This window comes from Ictidomys tridecemlineatus, chromosome 6 (assembly GCF_052094955.1).
Source record: "Ictidomys tridecemlineatus isolate mIctTri1 chromosome 6, mIctTri1.hap1, whole genome shotgun sequence".
Lineage (NCBI taxonomy): Eukaryota > Metazoa > Chordata > Mammalia > Rodentia > Sciuridae > Ictidomys > Ictidomys tridecemlineatus.
In genome coordinates this window covers 59113759-59135575 of record NC_135482.1, presented here as the reverse complement: position 1 = coordinate 59135575, position 21817 = coordinate 59113759, and the positions used below count along the sequence as shown (strand labels likewise).

Here is a 21817-nt window from a genome sequence, read left to right as displayed (position 1 = left end):
AAAGGAATGTCTGTTCTGATTCTTTGCCAATTTTTAAAAATATTTTTGTTACTTGTTGATGGACCATTTTTATTTATTTATATATGGTACTAAGAATCAAATCCAGTGCCTTGCACATGCTAGGGAAGCACTCTACAAATGAGCCACAAGCCCCTCTTCATCAATTTTTAAATCTAATTATTTGTTTTCTTGCTCTTTAGTTGCTTTGATTCCTTATGTGTCTTGGGTATTGGTCCCTTGTCAGATATATGATTGGCAGATATTTCCTCTCATTCCATGGTTGCCTCTTTACTCTGTTAATTGTTTCCTTGACCATAGAGAATATTTGTAGCTTGTTGTCATCTCATTTTTGTCTATTCTTGCTTTTGCTGCCTGTGTTTTGAGAGTTGTTTCCAATAAATTATTGTCCAAAGCAATGCCCTGAGCTCATCCATGTTTCCTCCTGGCACCTCAACACTTTTAGTTCTTACATTTAAGTATTTTATCCATTTTGTATAGATGTTTGTTTAGAAGTCCAATTTTACTGTGTGAGATGAAACTTCAGCTTTGCCCTTCTGTATGTGGATATTCAGTTTCTCCAATACTATTTATTTTAAAAAAATATTCTTTCTCCGTTGTATGTTCATGACAATTTTGTTAAAGATAAACTGATTTGGGGTTTATATTTGGGCATTTTATCCTTTTCTGTTTCTTGTCATTTCTGATTATATATGCCAGTGTCATGCTGTTTTTAATATAATGCTTTCATAATGTGTTTTTAAATCAGGGGACTTTAGGGTTATAGTTTTGTTCTGTTTGCTCAAGATTGCTTTGGCTTGTTGGGGTCTTTTCTGAATGCATATGAATTTTAAAATTAGTTAAAATTGTGATAAGATAAGCATTGGCTATCAAACAGATACCTGCACCCTTGATCACCCTTCTCATTTTCAATCTAGAGAGATAATTTGCAAATGTTAAATTCACCTTTTTATTCTTCATAATTTAGGAGATGCAGGACTTCTGAACTCTGTCAACTCCAAGAATACAATGATTTAGTAATAAATAACCTTGGTGAATACTGAAAAATTGAGACACTGAGTGTTTGCAGAAACTATATGCAGAGTGAGTTTAAAGATCTGGATTTATTGCTAGAGCAATCCAGGGAAGAAGATGTGGTGAGTACCCACTCTCCTGCCTAAATAAGCAAAGGTCTCACATCCTTCTAGTAAGGATATGCTTCTGGTATATACTTATTGCTAAAGCAATCTAGAGAGGAAGGTGAACTTTGTCTTTTAGGAATGTTGAGGTCTCTCTGCCTTCTTTCAGTGAATGATCATAGGAATAAATCTCAGGAACAAGTCTGGAGAAGTAAAGACAAGGAGTGGGCGTGGGTGTCCTTTCTGGTCTCACTGATGGAAAACCTTGATCCATGGAGAGATTGTAGGGCTGTTACTATCCCTGAAGGAAGCAGAAGAAGAATGTGCAAAAAGCAAGCAGAAGTCTCACACTCTGGTAACAAGGGGAGACTTGTGGTCTGCAGTTATTGCTGAAGCAAACCATGGAATATGATGTACAAAAAGCGTCCTATTTCTTTTGAGGCAGGATGAAGGTACTCTAGCCTCATTTAGTGAAAGATTACATATATTTATGCCAGGAGTAAACCATCGATGAAGGTGTGGGGAGTGCCATCTCTCCTGTTCTTGGTAGCAGCACCCTCCAACTTCTTTCCATGGAGAGATTTTAGGAATAGAATTATCATTGGAGAAATCTAGGGAAGAAAGTGCAGGGAGTGCCAAATGTCCCATTTGAGTATTCTTATTGGATTTGGGGTATTCTCCCCAAATTCCTGTGACAATGTGGGAATGTTTGTAGGTATAATTATTAGATTGTGAGTGGTGTAACCGTCAGTCCATTCTAGTTTTAATTGAGTGGGTAATAACTGTAGACAGGTGGAGTAGGGCTAGAGAATGTGGTCACTGAGGGCATTCTCTGAAAGAGTTGTTCTCTGTGTCTCCTTTTCTCCCTCCCTCTCTCTGCTTTCTGTCTGCCATGAACAGAGTAGCATCCTCCACCATGCCCTTCTGGTATGATGTTATTCCTCACTTCAGATGTAGCAATGAACTCAGCTGACCATGGACTGAATCTCTGGAACCATGAATCAAACTAAACTTCCTCTCCTCTAAGTTGTTCTCTTGTCAGGTATTTTGAATACAGTTGCAAAAATATAGGGTCAGCCAGGCACTGTAGCCCATGTCTGTTATCCCAGCAGCTCAGAAGGCTGAGGCAGGATGATTGGGAGTTCAAAGCCAGCTTCAGCAACATTGAGGTGCTAAGCAACTCAGTGAGATTTTTGTTTCTAAGCAAAATATAACAAAGGGCTGGGGATGTGGCTCAGTGGTTGAGTGCCCCTGAGTTTAATCCCTGATAGAAAACAAAAGAAAACAAAGAAATAGGGTTAAAAAGTTTTATTCTTCATTCATATGTAGGCTCCCAGATAGTGCATTGTAAGAGTCCAGAGCCACAGGGAACTGCTAGAAAAGGTTGATGCGAAACCTTACCATGAGGAAGTTTGAAACTGGGCTGATCCAAGAGGTACAGCTTCTAAGAGTGCTTTAATGGTTGGGAACCTCTACTTTGCTCTTTGGGTGTCAGGAGAACCCTCCACTTTTCTGTCCTTGCCAATCCTCAAATGGGGGTTATGTAGAAGATAAGCTCTTTGAAAAGAACTGTTAAAGGTGAATACTATATGTGGATGTAAGCTGTTCACTTTTTGTAAAGAAGCTGAGAATTGGAATTTCTATCCCAATTATAAGGTGACTTACTTAAGTTTAGAGCACAAGACTATCTCTGCTTTTCCTACCCACTTTTGGTATGCCAGTTTTCTCAGTTGTCTGGTCTGTAGGAGTTTTTCAACTGGATTCTGGTTTTCTCTTGAATGGAACTGATCTATTTGTACTGTTTGCTCAGTGTGAGTGTAGGAGGAGGGAGACTCCAGGTCCCACATTTCTCATCACATTACGGCTGTTTTAGAGTCTCAGATTGTTTTTAGTGTACAGAAAATTAACTGCTTTTTGTATGTTGATTTGTATCCTACAAATTTACATTTAGCAACAGTTTTAACAAAGGTTATTTGTTGTGATTTAATTTTGGAATGCTTAGGATTTTCTATTTATAAGATTATTTTGTCATTAAATACAAGTAATTTCGCTGGCCATAGGTACATGCCTATTATCATAGGTTCATGCCTAGTATCATAGCTACTTAAGAGGCTAAGGAAAGAGGATTTAAAGTATGGGTAATTTAGTGAGACTCTGTCTCAATATAAAAAAATAAAGGGAACTGGGAATGTAGTTCACTGGTAGAGTACCCTTTAGCTCAATACCCAGTATTTTTTTAAAAAAGCATTATTTTATCATATCTGATTTGATTTCTTTTTCTTGGCACTGGATATTCCAGCTAGAATTTACAGTACTATGTTGGATAGAAGTGGTAAGATTGGTCAGCAATTCCTTGTTTCTGGTGTTGCAGAAAATTTTGCTTTTGTTTTTCACCATGGAGTATGAGATCATCTGTGAGATTATAAACATGGGCTTTTATGTTGAGCTAAATTCTATCTGTTCCTATTGCTTGAGAGTATTTATTATGAAAGTCTTGGGTGATCTTCATATGGGGAAGATCTTGGATTAACTAGATGAGCCCTAATGCAATTATAAGTGTCCTTTAAGTGAGAAGAGAAGAACAGAACAGAAGAATAGAAAATGATGTAATGACAGAGTTGGAGATTTAATAAGATGATCATAAGTCAAGTGACAATAGCAGCCCTAAGAACCTGGAAGAGGCAAAGAATAGACTTTACTCTAGAACAGTAACATGCAAAGGGCATGCTATTGCCAACACCTTGATTTTTGCCCAGTAAAAGTTATTTTAGACTTATGGACTCCAAGATACATGAAAAGATAATTTTTTTATTGTCTCATGTCAGTCAGTTTGTGATAATTTGTCACAACCATCATAGTAAGCTAATACAATGGTCACTAAAATAAGTTAGATTATATACATAGTTATGCTATCAATAATATAAATTAAAAAGAGTCTTCATAAAGTAAAGAACTCAGATTTTTCTTTGAAAAAATCTTTATGTTGCCAAAACATGAAAGTTGTGATAGAAACTGATAATATGAAGAGATAAACCAAAAGAAAACCAAAAGAAAAATGAAAGTTTGCAGTGTCCAGAAAGACAGAAAAGTGAATATATAAGAAATGGAAAATGACAGACTCCAAAATAGTGTGGCTTGGGAAGAAGGAGTGAGAAAGATCATTGATAAGATTGATCCTTTCCCAATACATCCTTTCAGTGACAGGACAATCCCTGGGAAGGGGATATCCATCAAGCCTAAAATGGCCGTTGCTGGGAGAAAGCAAAAGCATTGATCTTTTCCCAAATAAATCTTTTCCTAGTGACAATACAATGGGACTCTGAAGGGAAAGAGATAAGCACTAAATACTGACCCCAGACCCTCCATTCTTCCCCATGTAAAAATATTGCCCAGTTAAAAAAATATTCAAATTCTCACAAACCTGTTTCCTGAGGGCTCAAACTGACATGTTCTACCAATAATTAAGTCTTCTCCAATGTAACATCAGTAAACTAAGATTCTACCTTTGGCCAGTGTCTTATTTTCCATCTGGAAAGTGGGTCTGTTAGATACATGACTTCATTGCTGAATAAAGTCTTTGCTGATCAGTGATGGTTGCATCCAGCATGGTCATTTTGTGCTAGCAGAATGAGTCCTGAAATAGATCATGATGTGAATTAAAAATGAAGTGGTAATTTAGTGATTGGGTATTACTCAGATTAAGGAAAATTAACCAACATGTAAATTCTACATAGATGTTGAGTTGTGCTACATGCAGATATATTGAGGTGTAACCAGAAATTCTAGCTTACTCAAAAGCAGTATAAGAAAATCTAAAGACCAAGATGTCATCAAGACTGTGTAAGAAGAGGTGCCCTGCTCATAATTCTCAGAGGAAAAATAATTTGGTAGCTATCCAATAAGTGCCTATATAGGATCTTTCAGAGGTAGGTAGGAGCTTGTGAAACCCTCTTGAATCCCAAGATAGGTGAGGGCTATTTTAAACAAGATAAAGGACAGCATGGTATCCCTAAAAGACATGGAAACATTTTCTTTCCCTCTGAGTTTGACTGAAGTGCCCTGAAATAGATCTCTGTTACCATTTCAATTCCATTGAACAGGTCTTAGAGACATTTCTGATCCCATAGAGGGATCAGAAAGCATCAGTAGCTGCCCAAACTCCTAGTTTGACCCACCAACTATAGACCCCACTAAAGACTGAGAAGCAGCCAATGTCCTGGTTCCCATCATATTTGGCTATAATACTACAAGTACTATTTTCATCAGTATGAATATATTCATGATGGAATTCAAAAGAGAAGAGAAAATTAAATAATGGATGTAAACCTCTCAAAGAATCATATACACCTTATTCAGTATTGAATTATTCTTTCAAAAAATTATGAATGCTCATAATTTTATCATGTTTATGTTTTATTAGCAAATAGAAACAATTCATTGAATCTTTATACATTTTTACATAAAAGCATAGTATACCTCCCCAAATTATTGATATTAGATCTACTGCTTCTAGTTTCATTAAGCCTGTTTCTTTGGTCTTTGAAAACTTTCTATAGAAGTATTTATTCTTTTGTGATGTGCTCAAGAAAATGTTCATTTTTTTTATGTCTTCCTTCACAGCAGATTTTTCATGCATTTCTTCAGATTTTTAATCTTAATATATAATGTGTGTTTGTTTTATGTGCTATAATGTTTTCCCACTTACTTGTCTACCCAAAATTACTTCCTGACTATTCTCCTACTAATAACCTTCATATTTAGATTTCTCTTCCACGCTTCCTAAGATATGACAACTCTATATCCTCACCTCTTACTGCCTCAGCACATCATTCTACTCTTCATTCTCAGTTCTATGTCCACCATCAGAAAGTGTAAACCCTTTTACAAACCTACTGATTATATTGTAGATAATAATTGAATTCACTATTTCTGTGCATTGTGATCAAACTGTAAACATCTTAATAGAAACTAATTGTTTTTAAAGTTGTATATTTTTATATTGGGGTCTGTTAACATTGTCCTTCCACTCAATGGAGAGGTATTGGAAATCTACAGGGACTCTATAAGTCTATAGGGTAAAAATAGTAATGCCTCGGGTCCACAGTGCTGGAAGGGTAGACACACAAGCAACATGAATAAACAAGGGAGGAAAGTGCCCCAAACAAATCAAGATACCACATTATTAGAACCCATAGATAGAACAGCAGAAGAAATTGCAGAGGAGGGTTCAGAATATACATAATTAAAATGTTCTGTGAATTAAAGAATGATATAAGGAAGCAAATATAGTCAGCAAGAGATCATTTTGATAAAGAGCTATGTAAGCAAATACAGGAAGCAAAAGATTACTCAATAGGGAAATAGAGGTTTAAAAAATAACAGAAATTCTTGAAATAAAAGAAACAATAAACTAAATTAAAAGTTCAATTGAAAGCCTCACCAACAGATTAGACCACTTGGAAGACAGGATCTCAGATAATTAAGGCAAAAAATATATATAATCTTGAAAAGAGTGTAGACTACATAGTGAAAATGGTAAGAAACCATGAATAGAACATTCAAAAATAAGGGATAGCATAAAAAGTCCAAATTTGAGAGTTATTGGGATAGAGGAAAGCATAGAATTCCAAACCAAAGAAATCTATTCAATAAAATAGTATCAGAAAATTTTTCCAACATCAAGAATTAATTGGAAAACCAAAGTTAAGAGGCTTAGAGGATACCAAATGTAAGAAATCACAACTGATCCACACCAAGACAAATTAGAATGAAAATGTCTCATATACAGAATAAAGAGAGAATATTAAAAGCCACAAGAGAAAGGAATAAGATTATATATATGGAAAACCAGTTTTGTTATGTGCAGATTTTTCAAACCAGATTCTGAAAACTACAAGATCCTGGAAAAAGATATATCAAGCTCTGAAACAAAATGGATGTCAACCAAGAATGTTGTATCCAGCAAAATTAAGCTTTAGATTTAGTGATGAAATAAAAACCTTCTATGAAAAACAAAGTTAAAAGAATTTACAACTCAAAAATCTGCACTACAGAACATCCTTGACAAAACATTCTATGAAGAGAAAATCAAAATAAGCAGAGAGAGGTGTTATACTAAAGAAAAAGCTAATCAAAGAAGAAAGCTCATAAAGTTAATTATCAAAAATAAACAAAAATGGCTGGGAATAGATTAATCATGTCTCAATAATTACCCTAAATGTTAATGGCCTAAACTCATCAATCAAAAGACATAATCTTGAAAAGAGTGTAGATTGGATTAAAAAGATAAATAAATAAATAAATAACAACCAATATGCTGCCTCCAGGAGACTCACCTCGTAGGAAAAGTCATACACTAACCAAACGGAAAAATTTGGGAAAAATCATAGTCACATGGACCATGGAAGCAAGCATGGGTTTCCATCCTCATATTAAATAAAGTAGACTTCAAGCTAAAGCTAATCCAAAGGGATAAAAAAGGACATTCCATACTGCTCAAGGGAACCATATACCAACAAGACATAACAATTATAAATACATATCCCTCAAACAATAGAACATTTATGTTCATCAAAAAAATTCTTCTGGAGTCCAAGAGTAAAATTGACCACAACACACTAATCTTGGGTGATTTTAACACACCTCTCTCGCCTCTGGATAAATCTTTCAAACAAAACCTGAACAAAGAAACTGTAGAGTTCAATAGTACAATTGAGAATTTAGACTTAATTGACATACATAGAATGTAATGCCTCAATGAGCGAATACACTTTCTTCTCAGCAGCACATGAATCCTTCTCTAAATTATACCATGTATTATGCAAAAAAGCAACTCTTAGCAAATACAAAAAAAGTAGAGATACTATCCTGCATTCTATCAGATCAAAAGTGAATGAAATTAAAAATCAATAATAAAATAAAAAATAAAATATACTCCAACACCTGGAGACTAAATAATTGAATGAACAATGGGTTGCAAAATAGATCAAGGAGGAGATTAAAAAAATCCCTAGAGATAAATGAGAAAACTGATACAACATGTAGAAATCTCTAGGACACTATAAAGGCAGTACTAAGAGGCAAGTTCATTGCATGGAGTTCATTCCTTAAAGAAAGAATAAGTCAACAAATAAATGACCTAATATTACATCTCAAAGTTCTAGAAAAAGAAGAACAAATTAACACCAAAAGCAGTAAATAATTAAAATCAGAACTGAAACCAAGGAAATCAAAACAAAAGAAACAATTGAAAAAATAAAAAGTTGCCTTTTTGAAAAAGTAAATAAAATTGACAAACCCTTAGTCATGCTAATTAAGAGGAGAGAAAATTCAAATTACTAACATGTGTGATGAAAAAGGCAATATTACAACAGACATTACAGAAATACAGAAGATAATTAGAAATTATTTTGAAAATATTTACTCCAATAAAATAGAAAATATTGAAGACATCAACAAATTTCCAGAGCCATATGATTTGCCCAAATTGAGTCAGGATGATATACAGAATTTAAACAGACCTATTTTAAGTAATGAAATAGAAGATGACATCAGAAACCTACCAACCAAGAAAAGCCCATCACTGGATGTGTACACAGCCAAGTTCCGCAAGATCTTTAAGGAAGAACTAATATCAATACTCTATTTTAGGAAATAGAAAAAGAGACAGCACTTCCAAACTCATTCTATGAGGTCAATATCACTCTGATTCCCATACCAGGCAAAGACACATCAAAGTAAGAGAACTTCAGACCAATATCTCTAATGAACATAGATGCAAAAATTCTCAATAAAATTCTGGCAAATTGAGTACAAAACGTACCAAAAATATAGTACACCATGATCAAGTGGAATTCCTCCCAAGGATGCAAGTTTGATTAATCATACAGAAATCAATAAGTCTAATTTATCATATCAATAGGCTTAAATAATTTTCTTATCACTTTCTGACACCCCATTTTTCTGGTGCTTATTTATCATAACTTCTTTTTTTAAAATTTTTATTGTTGGTTGTTTAAAACATTACATAGTTCTTGACATATCATATTTCACACTTTGATTCAAGTGGGTTATGAACTCCCATTACCCCGTATACAGATTGCAGAATCACGTCAGTTACACATCCACTGTTTTACGTATTGCAATACTAGTGTCTGCTTTATTCTGCTGCCTTTCCTATCTTCTACTACAATCAATAATTATTTTTTTAAATATTTATTTTTTAGGTGTAGATGGACACAACACAATGCCTTTATTTTTATGTGGTGCTGAAGATCAAACCCAGCTCTCATTCATGCTAGGCAAGTGCTCTACTGATGAGCCACAATCCCAGCCCCAATCAATAATTATTTTACAAAGAAAATTGCAATTTGAGTTCTGTTCAGGAAAAAAAAAAAAAACAACATACCCCTTATATAGGAGACACCACTTAAAGATATCGATATATTTTTAACACAACTAAAGATATAAATTGGAATTTCATATATATTTTACAGAAATTCCCTTGAATTTTCTTGCATTTTTTCTAGGAAATATCTTAAATGCTACATAAGTGAATGAAAAAATGTATTTTTTTATTTCATATAAAACCAAGAAATGGGATTGGGGTTGCAGCTCTATGGTAGAGCACTTGCCTAGCATCTGCAAGGTCCTAGGTTCAGTCCCCAGCACCACAATAATTAAAAAAAAAGAATCCTAATAATAATTCAAAAATTAAAAATAAAAATAAACCAAGAAACTTGTTATTTTTCTATTCACAAAGTAACATGGATCATTAATAATACATCTTTAGACTTGGGTGGTAAATAGTCTTTCATATTTCCAAATCCTACAATCTCTCCATAGATGTATAAGTAGGCATACATATAAGTATATACATACATATTCATATAAACAAACGAAGATCTAATGAACACATGCTATAGAAAATAGTGAAGAAATAAGCGTTAGATATATGCAATAAATTTATTTTCTCAAATTCTATCTTGAGTAAGCTCCTTTTTGAATGTGAGCATGCTTATATGTGTATATGTCTTCTTGTGTGTGTGTGTGTGTATTCACATGTGTGTATATATATATCAATATATATATTCATAAATACATACATTATTTGAAACTAATCCAAAACATGATATATGCATGTATGTGTATATGAAATGTGTATATATCCTTTAAATATATTATATATGTGAATAAATATTTAGGTATGGGTTTAGATAGCCTTCTCATGTTTTGGACTAGTTAGAAACAGGGCATATTTCCAAGTTTACTTAAATAAAATATTTTAAGTTACTTAAGTAAATACTTAAATACTTAAGTAAAATATTTTACATTTCTGTTTTGTATAAAATACAAGCTCCATTGCAAAATATTTCATTATATATAAAGTTATGGTTTTATTTGTTAAAATTTCTATTCCAGGTTGTATGCTTACAAATCTAAAATAATGTCTAAGGTAAAAAAAGAAAGTTCTGTATGCATCTGTGTGTGTGTACAAAACTTAAGAATATGGTACTGAGACATATTCTAAAATTTGAGAAAACATACTGTAATTCTATCAATGAAGGTACATTCTTAATGTTATAATTAATTGAGAGATTGAGTATGAAATTTATTGAGATAAAAAGTGATACAAGCTTGAAGGAGACTCTAAACTTTGGAGGAAATTATAAATGACTTCTAAATTACATTTCTTCCAAATGAATTACAATTTTTATGTTAAGAAGTAAATAGTTGAATAACCTTAGGTTTTTATAACCTGTAAGTACATACTTCTTAACCAATAAATAAGGTATGCTATCAGATTAATGAAAAATAAATAACTTATTATGAGGATGAAACCAAATCTGTAAAGCATATAGAATGATTTTCTATATTACTAACTACCAGCAATTATTATAGTTTTCTCTAGATCCAACTGACATAGTTTTGAACATTTTCAGATACAAATTGTTATTAGGGTAAGAACAAGTGACATAAGATCTAACCACTTGGGCACATTTTAAAGGCATGATACATCATGTTTAAATATAGACATAATATTGTACACTATATCTGAAGAATTTATTTATTTTGCATAAGGGAAATCCTATGGACCTCTTCAATGATAACTCCTTTTTCCTCTTCTGCCAAACATGTAGCCACTACCATTGTACTCTCTGCTTCTATGAGTCTAGTTTAGATACTTCATATAGTTAAAATGATTCAATGTTTATCCTACCATGACTGGGCTTATACCACTAAGTACATTATGGCAAGATTGCCTTTTTACAAAATAATATGTGTGTGTGTTTAAAATGAAATATATATATATATATATATATACATATATATATATATATTTTTCCATGTCTTTGTTGTGTATAATGATACAATGAACATGATGGTGAGATAGTTCTTTATGGTCTTCATTTCCACTATTTTGGATCTATACAAAGTAGTGGGATTTCTAGATCATAAGTTGGTTCTACTGTAAATTGTTAAAGGAGCCTCTGTGCTGTTCTCCATAATGACTGCACCATTTTATATTCTCATCAACCATGGACAAGAGTTCTGATTTCTCCACATCCTCCCCAATGGTTGTACATTTTTTCTCTTGTATAATAGCTCTCTGAACTAACAGGTATGACATGATATCTCACAGTTTTGATTTAATTTTCCCTAATGATCAATAATGTTGAGCTTTTTTCTATATACTTCTTGGCCCCTTATATGCTCTTTTGGAGAAATATCTATTCAAAACCTTTCATATATTTTTTAAATGAGCACATATTCTGGCTACTTCCCAGCAGGTGTCTGCTGAAGTTGAGTTTTTCTAATAAAGTGTTGAATGCATAGTTTCTTTCAGGCATGTTTGGACCATTTTCCAGGCCAAAATTCTACATATTTTTTCTTTACAATCTCTAGAGAAAGCTTATGATACGAAATTCGACAGAACCCAAATGTAATGTATGTTTCAAATTTATCAGCTAATATTAGGATAGTTTAGAGAAGATGTCATTGGCTGAAAAAGATTGCCTTATAGATGGAAATGTTAGTCTGTAATGTAGAAATAGGTTCTATCTGCATTGTGTGATTAGTGATCCTTGAAATTTATCTCTCTTGTCAACTAGAGTCTGCAACAAGAGAACTGTATTTTTATTAATCTCTTTTATAAATATAACAGTAGCTTTATCACTTTGAGAAAAATTCTGCCCTAATTAATATTTTCATAAAGAGTTGATCATTTCCTCTACGCATAGTTACTATATGCCAGGTGTCATGGTTACCATATATTATCTGAAGAATACAAATCAATACATTCAATTTTGAAGAAATTTTTCTGAGCTAGTGCATATACAGAATGAATCATGATAAAACAAAAATAAACTCTCTGGATGTCAGGCTTTTTTCTTTACCAATATGTAGTCTTCTGCAGGTGTAGAGTAGTTTAAACACCTAGATCTTATAGAACAGCTGTTTTAAAATCACCAGTTAGAAGAGAGATGTGTCAGAAATCACTCCCAGCATGTAAATAAAGGGACCTAACTCCTAGAGCAACAATGGCAAGAAATAGAAATTTGCCAAAATCAAATTTTCAAGAAACTACAAAATAGAATGCACAAAGCTGACAAAATTGACATGTTAAAAAGCTAAACAATATTTTGAAAAAAAAAACAAACATAATCTCAGATCTCATAATCTCATTAAGTAAGTATAAACAGAATTCATTTTAAGATACATCATTTTTCTAATATTGAACTTAAGAGGAAGTTGTAGAATATCCAGTTCTTAATTCCTGAAAGATATTTTCTCTAAATTCCTGGAAAGGAGAGTGTACTAGTAAAAGTTCTCCAAAGAAACTGAAGTGATAGGAGATATAGGTACAGATAGATATATAAAAAGACATTTATTAGAAAGATTTGACTCATGCAGCCATAGTTACAGATGTCACATAATCTGCCATATGCAAACTGGATGCCTGCAAAGCCAATGGTGTAGCTCTAACCCATGAACAAAGATCTGAGGTGGGGTAGTACATAGCTGAAGGCCTTGTCTGAGTTTTAAACCTTAGAACTGTCCAAAGGCAAGAGTAGCTGGATTTCTCAGATAAAAAGAGAGAAAATTCCATCTTTCTTCTACCTTTTTGTTTTGTTTAAGCTCTCAACAGATAGAATGATGTTCATTCACAACAGAAAGGCCCTTCCTGTTTAAGTCAGTGCATCAATTCAAATGGGAACACCCTAACAGTCATACCCAGAAATAAAATTTTATCAGTCATCTGAGTATCCCTTAACCCAGCCAGGATGACACATATAGTTAACCAGCCCACCCTTAATTCTTCTAGAACCAGGTTAAGTGGGAAAAGGTATAGTTTGATATATTTTAAAAATATTTGAGGAGGACTAACAAAACAAGTCGTAAACTGATTATCTTTAATTGACTCTATAATATGTAACGAGGCTTTGTGTGACATATAACATAAAATATTGAGTCATACAAACAACCTCTCAGTAAAACTTATAGGTCATAAATTCTATATGATCATCTCAGTTCTTGTGTTTTCCTGACACAGTCATAAAAATTTCTGTCACTGAAATCTCCTTAATGTCTTTGTTTGAGCATTGCTATTTTAATGAGCAAATCCTAAACATCTGACTTAATCTTAAGCCTATCTGTACTGCAGGACTGCACATAATCCTTAGCCTAGTCTGTGTGTGAGCTTTTAATTTTTTATAGCATTTTATCACCTAATAACATAATTTCAAAAATTATTATGTTTATTATTTAGTGTGCCTCCATCCAGTTCATGCAAATTAAAGTCTATGTCACTTTTCTTGATTATAGTTTCTCAAGCATGTAATAGAGTGCTTGATGTGAAGTTTGTACCAAAAAAAAAATAAAAATAACCTTTGCTTACTAAATACAAGAGTAGATAGGCCATAATAAACCAAAGGGATCAATAAAGCTAATGAAAAATGAAAGAAAACAACAGCATACAAAAATATATATGGTAAGTCAAAAGTTGAAAATTTTTACTGGAAAAATGTGATTACAATTTTAGGAGATGTTGACAATAAGTCTTGAGTTTCTCTTCATCTCAGTACTCAGACAAGACCACTAGGAAATACAGCTTCAGAAATCTTTATAATGATGTCTGAAGATGCTGGGGATTTATTGGGATCCTCAGTACATCAATTTTCTTGGGATCCCCCTTACACTTTCCCCCTGCCCTTATTTTGTTTTGGCTTCTGTATATGATGAGACCAATCATTTCTGAATCTGGCTTATTTCACTTAGCATTATATTCTCCAGGTCTACCCATTTATAGCAAATGTCATGATTTCATTCTTCTTTATGACTGAGTAACAACTCTATTGTGTTTACATATCACATTTCCTTAATCCATTCATCTGTTGACAGGCACTTAGCCTTGTTCTATGATTTGGTTAATGTGAATTTCACTGAGATTAACATTGGCATGCATATATCACTGTAGTGTGCTGATTTTAGTTCTTTAGGATGAATTCTGAAGAGTGGAATACCTGGGTCATATAGTAGTTCCATTCCTAATCTTTTGTAGAACCTCCATACTGCTTTCCTGAGTGGCTGTGTGAATTTACAGTCCCACTAACAGTCTATTAGTTTACTTTTTTCTTCACATTCTCAACAGAATTATTTATTATTTGTATTCTTTATGATTGCAATTCTAATTGGAGTGTGATGAATTTTCAATACAGTTTTGATTTACATTTCTTTCATTTTCATGAATGTTGAATTTTTTTGTGTCTATTTGTTGGCTATTTGTATTTCAACTTTTGAAAAGTGTCTGTTTAGTTCTTTTGCCCAGTTATTAATTGAGGTATTTATTTTACCGGTGCTGTTTGTGTTCTTTATATGTTCTAGATATTAATCCCCTGTCAGAGGAGTAGCTGGAAAAATTTTTCTCCCATTCTGTAGGTTTCTTTTTGGTGCTCTTAATTCTTCCCTTTGTTGTACAAGAGCTTTTCAATTTGATTCCATCTTACTCATTTATTCTTGGTTTTGTTTCTTGAGCTTTGTAGATATTCTTTGGGAAGTTGGTGCCTGCACCAATACATTGGGTGTTGACCTCATGTTTTCTTCTTAAGTTGCAACGTTTTGGATCTGATTTCTGAACCTTTGATTCACTTTGAGTTGACTTAGTGCAGAATGAGAGATCAGGATCTAGTTTTATTCTTCTGTATATGGCTGATCAGGTTTCCTACCACCAGTTGTTAAAGAGGCTAGCTTTTATCCAACAGATATATATATATAATTTTAATAATTTATTTGTTCTAACCATGCCGCAGTCTGGCTGCAGCAGAATAGCCGGGGGGGGGGGGGGTGACAAATAAATTGTGCGCGTTGATACAGCAGGAGAGGGAGCCATTTATTGTAGGGCAACAGAGCTATTTATACATTTCACACAGCTTATCTAATTAACATAAACTAGATACATCAGTCAACCAATAAGGAATCTCCACACTTAATGGCTCACTTTTGTTACTTCTCAAACCACTCCCTCTGGCATTTTGCCAGGCACCATCCAGACTTGTTTACGAACTCTTACATTCCCCTGGCAAAATACCAGGTGTTATTTCAACTTGTTTACAGACCTTAACATAACCAGTTATACATGACAGCAGAATGCTCCTTGATTCATTGCACACAAATGGAGCACAATTTTTTACTTCTCTTGTTGTTCACAAAGTAGGGTCACAGGGTCACACCATTTGTGCAATCATACATGTACCTAGGATAATGATGTCCATCTCATTCCACTATCTTTCCTATCCCTCTTTCCCTCCCCTTCTCTCCTGCCCCTTTGGCTAATCCAAAGTTCCTACATTCATCCCCTGACCCCTACCCCCACTATGGATTAGCATCCACTTAACAAAGAAAACAATTGGCCTTTGGTTTTGGAGATTAGCTTACTTTGCTTAGTATAATATTTTCTAGCTCCGTCCATTTACCTGCAAATGTCAAAATTTTATTGTTCTATTGCTGATTAATATTGCATTGTGTATATATACCACAGTTTCTTTATACATTCATCTATTGAAGGACACTTAGGTTGGTTCCACAGTTTGACTATTGTGAATTTTGCTGCTATGAACATTGATGTGGCTGTTTCACTGTAGTATCCTGTTTGTAAGTCCTTTGAGTAGAGATCACAGAGTGACATACCTTAGTCAAATAGTAGTTCCATTCCAAGTTTTCTAATGAATCTCCATACTACTTTCCAGAGTAGTCGTACCAATTTGCAGTCCCTCCAGCAACGTTTGTGTGTACCTTTTCCTTCATATCCTTGCCAACAGTTATTGTTGCTTGTATTCTTGATAACTGCCATTCTGACTAGAGTAAGATGGAATTTTAGAGTAATTTTGATTTACATTTCTCTAATTACTAGAGGTGTTGAATATTTTCCACATATATCTGTTGATCGATTGTATTAGTTTCCAGGATATATAAAGAACTCAAAAAAATTAACACCAAAAAAACAAAAACAAACAAACAAACAAACAAAAAAACTACCAACCCCATCAATAAATGGGCTAAGGAGTTCAAGGTATATTTTTGACACCTGTGTCAAGCATCAGATGGCTCTATGTTTGTGGGTTTGTCTCTGTGCCTCTTATTCTACTTCAATGATCTTTATGTTTTGATGCTAATAACATGTTTTTTTTTGTTATTATAACTTCATAGCATAATTTTGGGTTAGATATTCTAATGCACCCAGTCTTGCTCTTTTTGCTTAGGATTGCTTTTTTATTCTGGGTCTCTTAATCTTCCAGATGAATTTCAGGAGTGTTTTTTTATACTTCTGTGAATAATGTCATAGGTATTTTGATGGAAGTTGCATTAAATTTGAATGTTGGTTTTGATAATATTCCCACTTTGACAGAATTAATTCTGCCTATCAAAGAATATAGGAGATCTTTTTATCTTCTAAGGTCTTGTTCAATTTTTTCTGAGTTTTATAAATTTTTTTGAGGTTACAATGAATGGAATAGTCTTGATTTCTTTCTCAGCAATACCACCATTCATATATAGGGAATATATTGATTTATGAACTTTTGTCTTGTATTCTGGTACTTTGCTGAACTCATTTATCAGCAATAGAGGTCATCTGTTGGAGTTTTCTTTCTTTCTTTCTTTCTTTTTTCAGGTGAAGTCTTGTAGACATAGGATTACATTATCAGCTAACAGAGATTATTTGACTTCTTCCCATATGTATCCCTTTAATTTCTTTCTCTTGCCTAATTGCTCTGATTGGTTCAACATACATAAATCAATAAATGTGATTTAGCACATAAATAGAATTAAAGGCAATAATTATAGTATCATCCCAGTAGATGCAAAAATAAGTTTGAACAAAATACAGCACCTAGTTATGTTAAAAATCCTGAAGCAACTAGAGACAGAAGAAATTTACTTCAGCATTTTAAAGGCTGAATATGATAAAACCGGGGCTAGATTCTTAGTTCACAATTCCTAATAAATGTAAGAAGACTCTATAAATTATTTATTGCAGGTCCAATGCAGGAAAGTGCTGAAACAATCTGGAAAAAGTACTAGATAAGAAAAAAGAAATCAAATTAAAAAAAAAAAAAAACAACATCAACAACAACAAAATACCAAAACAATTTGCATTAACTGAAGCACTCCACAGAGGTAGAATTGTCAATTTTAATTTTCCTTGATATGTTTATGTAAAATACTATGTGGTATAAAAGAACTTTTTAAAGTTATAAATTTATATGTCCATATAATTAAACATAAAATACAAGAGAACCAACTTTATCTTGTTCCCCCAACTCCTCTACTTTCCCTTTGCCACCTCCTTCTTTCTCTCTTTCTCTCCTCCTTCTTCCTGGCTTCCATGAGTAAGAAGTTCTACTCCACTATGGCCCTTTGACCATGATATTCTGCCTCACTGGGGCAAGGAGCAATGGAGTTCACAGACCATGAACTGAACCTCTGAATCTGTGAGCCCCAAATAGCTTTCCTCCTTTCAGTTGGGTCTTGTCAGGTATTTGAGTCACAGCAATGAAACACTGAAACATCTGATATTTTATTTTTATTGTGAAAATATTTGAGAAGCATGAAGAACATGAAAGAGAATAAATAGGTATAATCCACTAACCAGATTGTCATATAAATAAAGGCTTATCAAATTGTGGTTATTTCTTATTAAAATGTTGAAATGATTTTAAATAAATGTAAAGCCAAGAGGAATCATAAGATTAGGAAAGTTGATATGGCAATTAAATATTCTACTTTATAATGAGGATGAAATTAGTTAAAATAAGTAATAATTTTTTCTTAAAGTATGAGAAAAATACGTACATTATAATAGTGATTCTTTAACTTATTATAATAGAGTAATCCTTAGTTTACAGGTAACCAACATCTAGCAATGACAAAGTATTAACAATCAAAAAGGCATACATAGAAAATGTTTATATTTTAAAAACATAATTAAATATGATTTAGATTAGATTTCAGGTTTTGTAACAAAGTATGTTTCATAGTTATTTTTGTTGTTCATGAAATATTACATAATAATAAAATATTACATAATTGCAATCAATGGAAATAAATAATTTGTAGAATAGCATTGAGCATTGTAGATTCTCTGTGGTATACAAAAAAAAAATGTAACCATTCTCAAGGGAGATCCACAATAGAGAAAAGTTAGGAGCCTACTGAGAAACTGAAGGATGGCTAACAGAAATCCCTCAAGGTCAATAAGATAGCAGAGATGTGGCTTGGACTTATCTTGTTCCCATGAGATCAAATCTTCAGAAAACAAAAGAAGTAGACTTGAAGTATTTATATTTGAGATATAAAGTACAACCAATTGAGAACAGGATTATGATGTAAGAATCTATACTTATAATACCCAATAATGTCTTATTTTTCTCTGTTCTTTATTTAAATATTATTTTCTTAAAATTCTAGATCAAATGAATGAAGGGGAAGATAGTATATTGTTACATTTTCTGAAGGTTTCTGATGTTACATTTTTATTTCCTAAAATAATTCCCTTTCATCATCATAAAATGGAGAAAATATAAAATCAAATTTGATTACCATGAACTTTGCTAATGTCTGTCCTTCACAGCATAAATTTTACTATGTAAAATGTGGAAAAGTCAGGTGTCATGACTTAGCCGGACCAAATCCACAGAACAGTATACCCAGGGCAGTGTTTGAAGAGCTGGGGACTAACTGAATGGGTTAAGGTGAATGGGAGAGGTCTTCCTGTACATTTCTAGGTATCCTAGTGGATTAGTGGATCCATGAAATGAGTGTCTCATGTGGGACAAAATGTCTAAGGAAGAAAACATTTTTAGATAAAACTTAATGGCTAAGGAAGAATGACGTTCAAATGGAAAATATACTGGGCTATAATCCAAGTGACAGAGCTGCCAAGATTTAAGGCAAGTATTAATTTTAAATTTATGCTTCAAAATGAAATGAAAAATAAATATATGTTCCTTTAAGCTCATGAATGAAAAATTTCTGTGTAATGTGTGCCTCATATGTGTGTGTGTATATATGTGTGTACATATATGTGTATATATGTACACACATATATTTCTAAAAAAATCATCAAAGACATCAAACATTAAAGATTTTAATAGAATTATAAGATAAATCTAGAAGTAATCACATTCCCTGGTTGCTACATGAAATGATCACATTATTTATCTTATAGTAAATTTATATATATACTATGTATATAATGTTCTTGTGTTATTTTGATAATTACTCCAAAACAGTAATATTAAAATACAATGAATAATTAAATCAAATATTTTATATTTTAAAAATGTATTTCATATTTTAATAGAATTATTAATTGATTTCTTATATCATAAAAGGAATAATGGATTGTTACTTTAGTCTTCAAATTTTTACTTTTGCCATTTGATCAAATCAAGATAATTTATTTTTGTTTTTAGGTTGTAGTATGAACTTACATATTTACCACAGGAAAAGAAAGAAAAATTCATGATTCATATAACTGTTTCAACAAAAAAGGTAATAATATTTTGCAGAAATTTGACTCAACATAAAAATTATTGGTTTTATTCAACATCGCTCTATCATGTGGCTTAATTTATAAAAATTCCCTAAACACTGTTGCTAGATTTAAAATAAAAGAACCAGTAGCAAACAAGGTGGCCTTACAAATATGTCATAAAATATAATGCAAAGAGAGTAATAATGTAAATAAAATTGTTAGAGATTATGGAAGATATTTCAAAATTGTATCAATAAGGACTGTATTGTTCATAATAATTATATCTTTCTTCTCTCTTTAATTTCTTTTATCCCCAATATCTTTAAAAGAGGAAAAAGGAGAGACCCAGAGACAGGGAAAAACAGAAAGAAAGAGAAAGAGATGAACCATACAGTGATCACAGAATTTGTGTTCCTAGGTCTTTCTGATGATCCTAAAATTCAGATTGTAATTTTCCTGTTTTTATTTATCACTTACATATTAAGTGTCACTGGGAATCTGACTATCATCACTCTAACCTTGGTGGATTCTCATCTACAGACTCCTATGTATTTCTTCCTCCAGAACTTTTCTTTTTTAGAAATCTCATTTACAATTGTTTGTATCCCTAGGTTTCTAGGCGCTATTGTCACCCAGGATAAGACCATTTCCTATAACAATTGTACAGCACAGCTTTTTTTCATTATCTTCATGGGAGTGACAGAATTTTACATTCTCACTGCCATGTCCTATGACCGCTATGTTGCCATCTGCAAGCCCCTTCATTACACAACCATTATGAGCAGGAAACTCTGCACCCTGCTTGTGCTGTGTGCCTGGGTGGGTGGGTTTCTTACCATATTCCCACCCTTGATGCTTCTGCTTCAGCTGGATTACTGTGCTTCCAATGTCATTGATCACTTTGCATGTGATTATTTTCCTCTCTTACAACTGTCTTGCTCAGATACATGGCTCCTAGAAGTCATTGGTTTCTACTTTGCTCTGGTTACTTTGCTAATCACTTTGGCATTAGTGGTTTTATCTTACATGTACATTATCAGGACCATTTTGAGAATTCTCTTTGCCAGACAGAGAAAAAAGGCTTTCTCCACCTGTTCCTCTCACATGATTGTCATTTCTATTTCTTATGGAAGTTGTATATTCATGTATGCTAATCCATCTGCCAAAGAAAAGGCATCACTGACTAAAGGAGTAGCTATTCTCAACACCTCTGTTGCCCTCATGCTGAACCCTTTCATCTACACCCTGAGGAACCAGCAAGTAAAGCAAGCCTTCAAGGATGTGCTCCACAGAGTAGTATTTTCTGCAAATAAATAAAAGAAACTTTTGTAAAGAAACAAACAAACAACAACAACAACAAAAAAAAAAAAACAAGGGACACTATAAAAAGCAACTCAGTAAAATCTTGAAATTCATAAATATCTTTACTAAATATTCTTGTTCACTAATAATTTCTTTAAATGTCACATTATACTTAATTTTAAATTTTTTCTGGTCCATTCCTTCCACTTCCACACCCAAGGACATCCAACATATTGTTTACCAAGTTATTTAAAAGTATGACAAAGTTTTCCAATACAGAATTTTCTTTTGAAATGGCATGTATTTATTTAAAACATATAGTAAATAGTTTTAATTCTGTTTATAT

The 21817-nt window shown here is 32.9% G+C and overlaps 1 protein-coding gene across 1 annotated transcript; it reads left to right on the top strand.

The window, feature by feature from the left end:
• The first annotated feature begins 20550 nt into the window (after positions 1–20550).
• Positions 20551–21486, top strand: LOC144378365 (olfactory receptor 6C3-like). The gene has a single exon (XM_078052384.1). It carries the CDS (start codon positions 20551–20553, stop codon positions 21484–21486), a length of 936 nt encoding a protein of 311 aa, XP_077908510.1.
• Positions 21487–21817: the final 331 nt, after the last annotated feature.

Bases quoted from the DNA above. Each gene is read 5' to 3' on its own strand.
- LOC144378365 (XM_078052384.1), top strand. From the start codon at position 20,551: ATGAACCATACAGTGATCACAGAATTTGTGTTCCTAGGTCTTTCTGAT.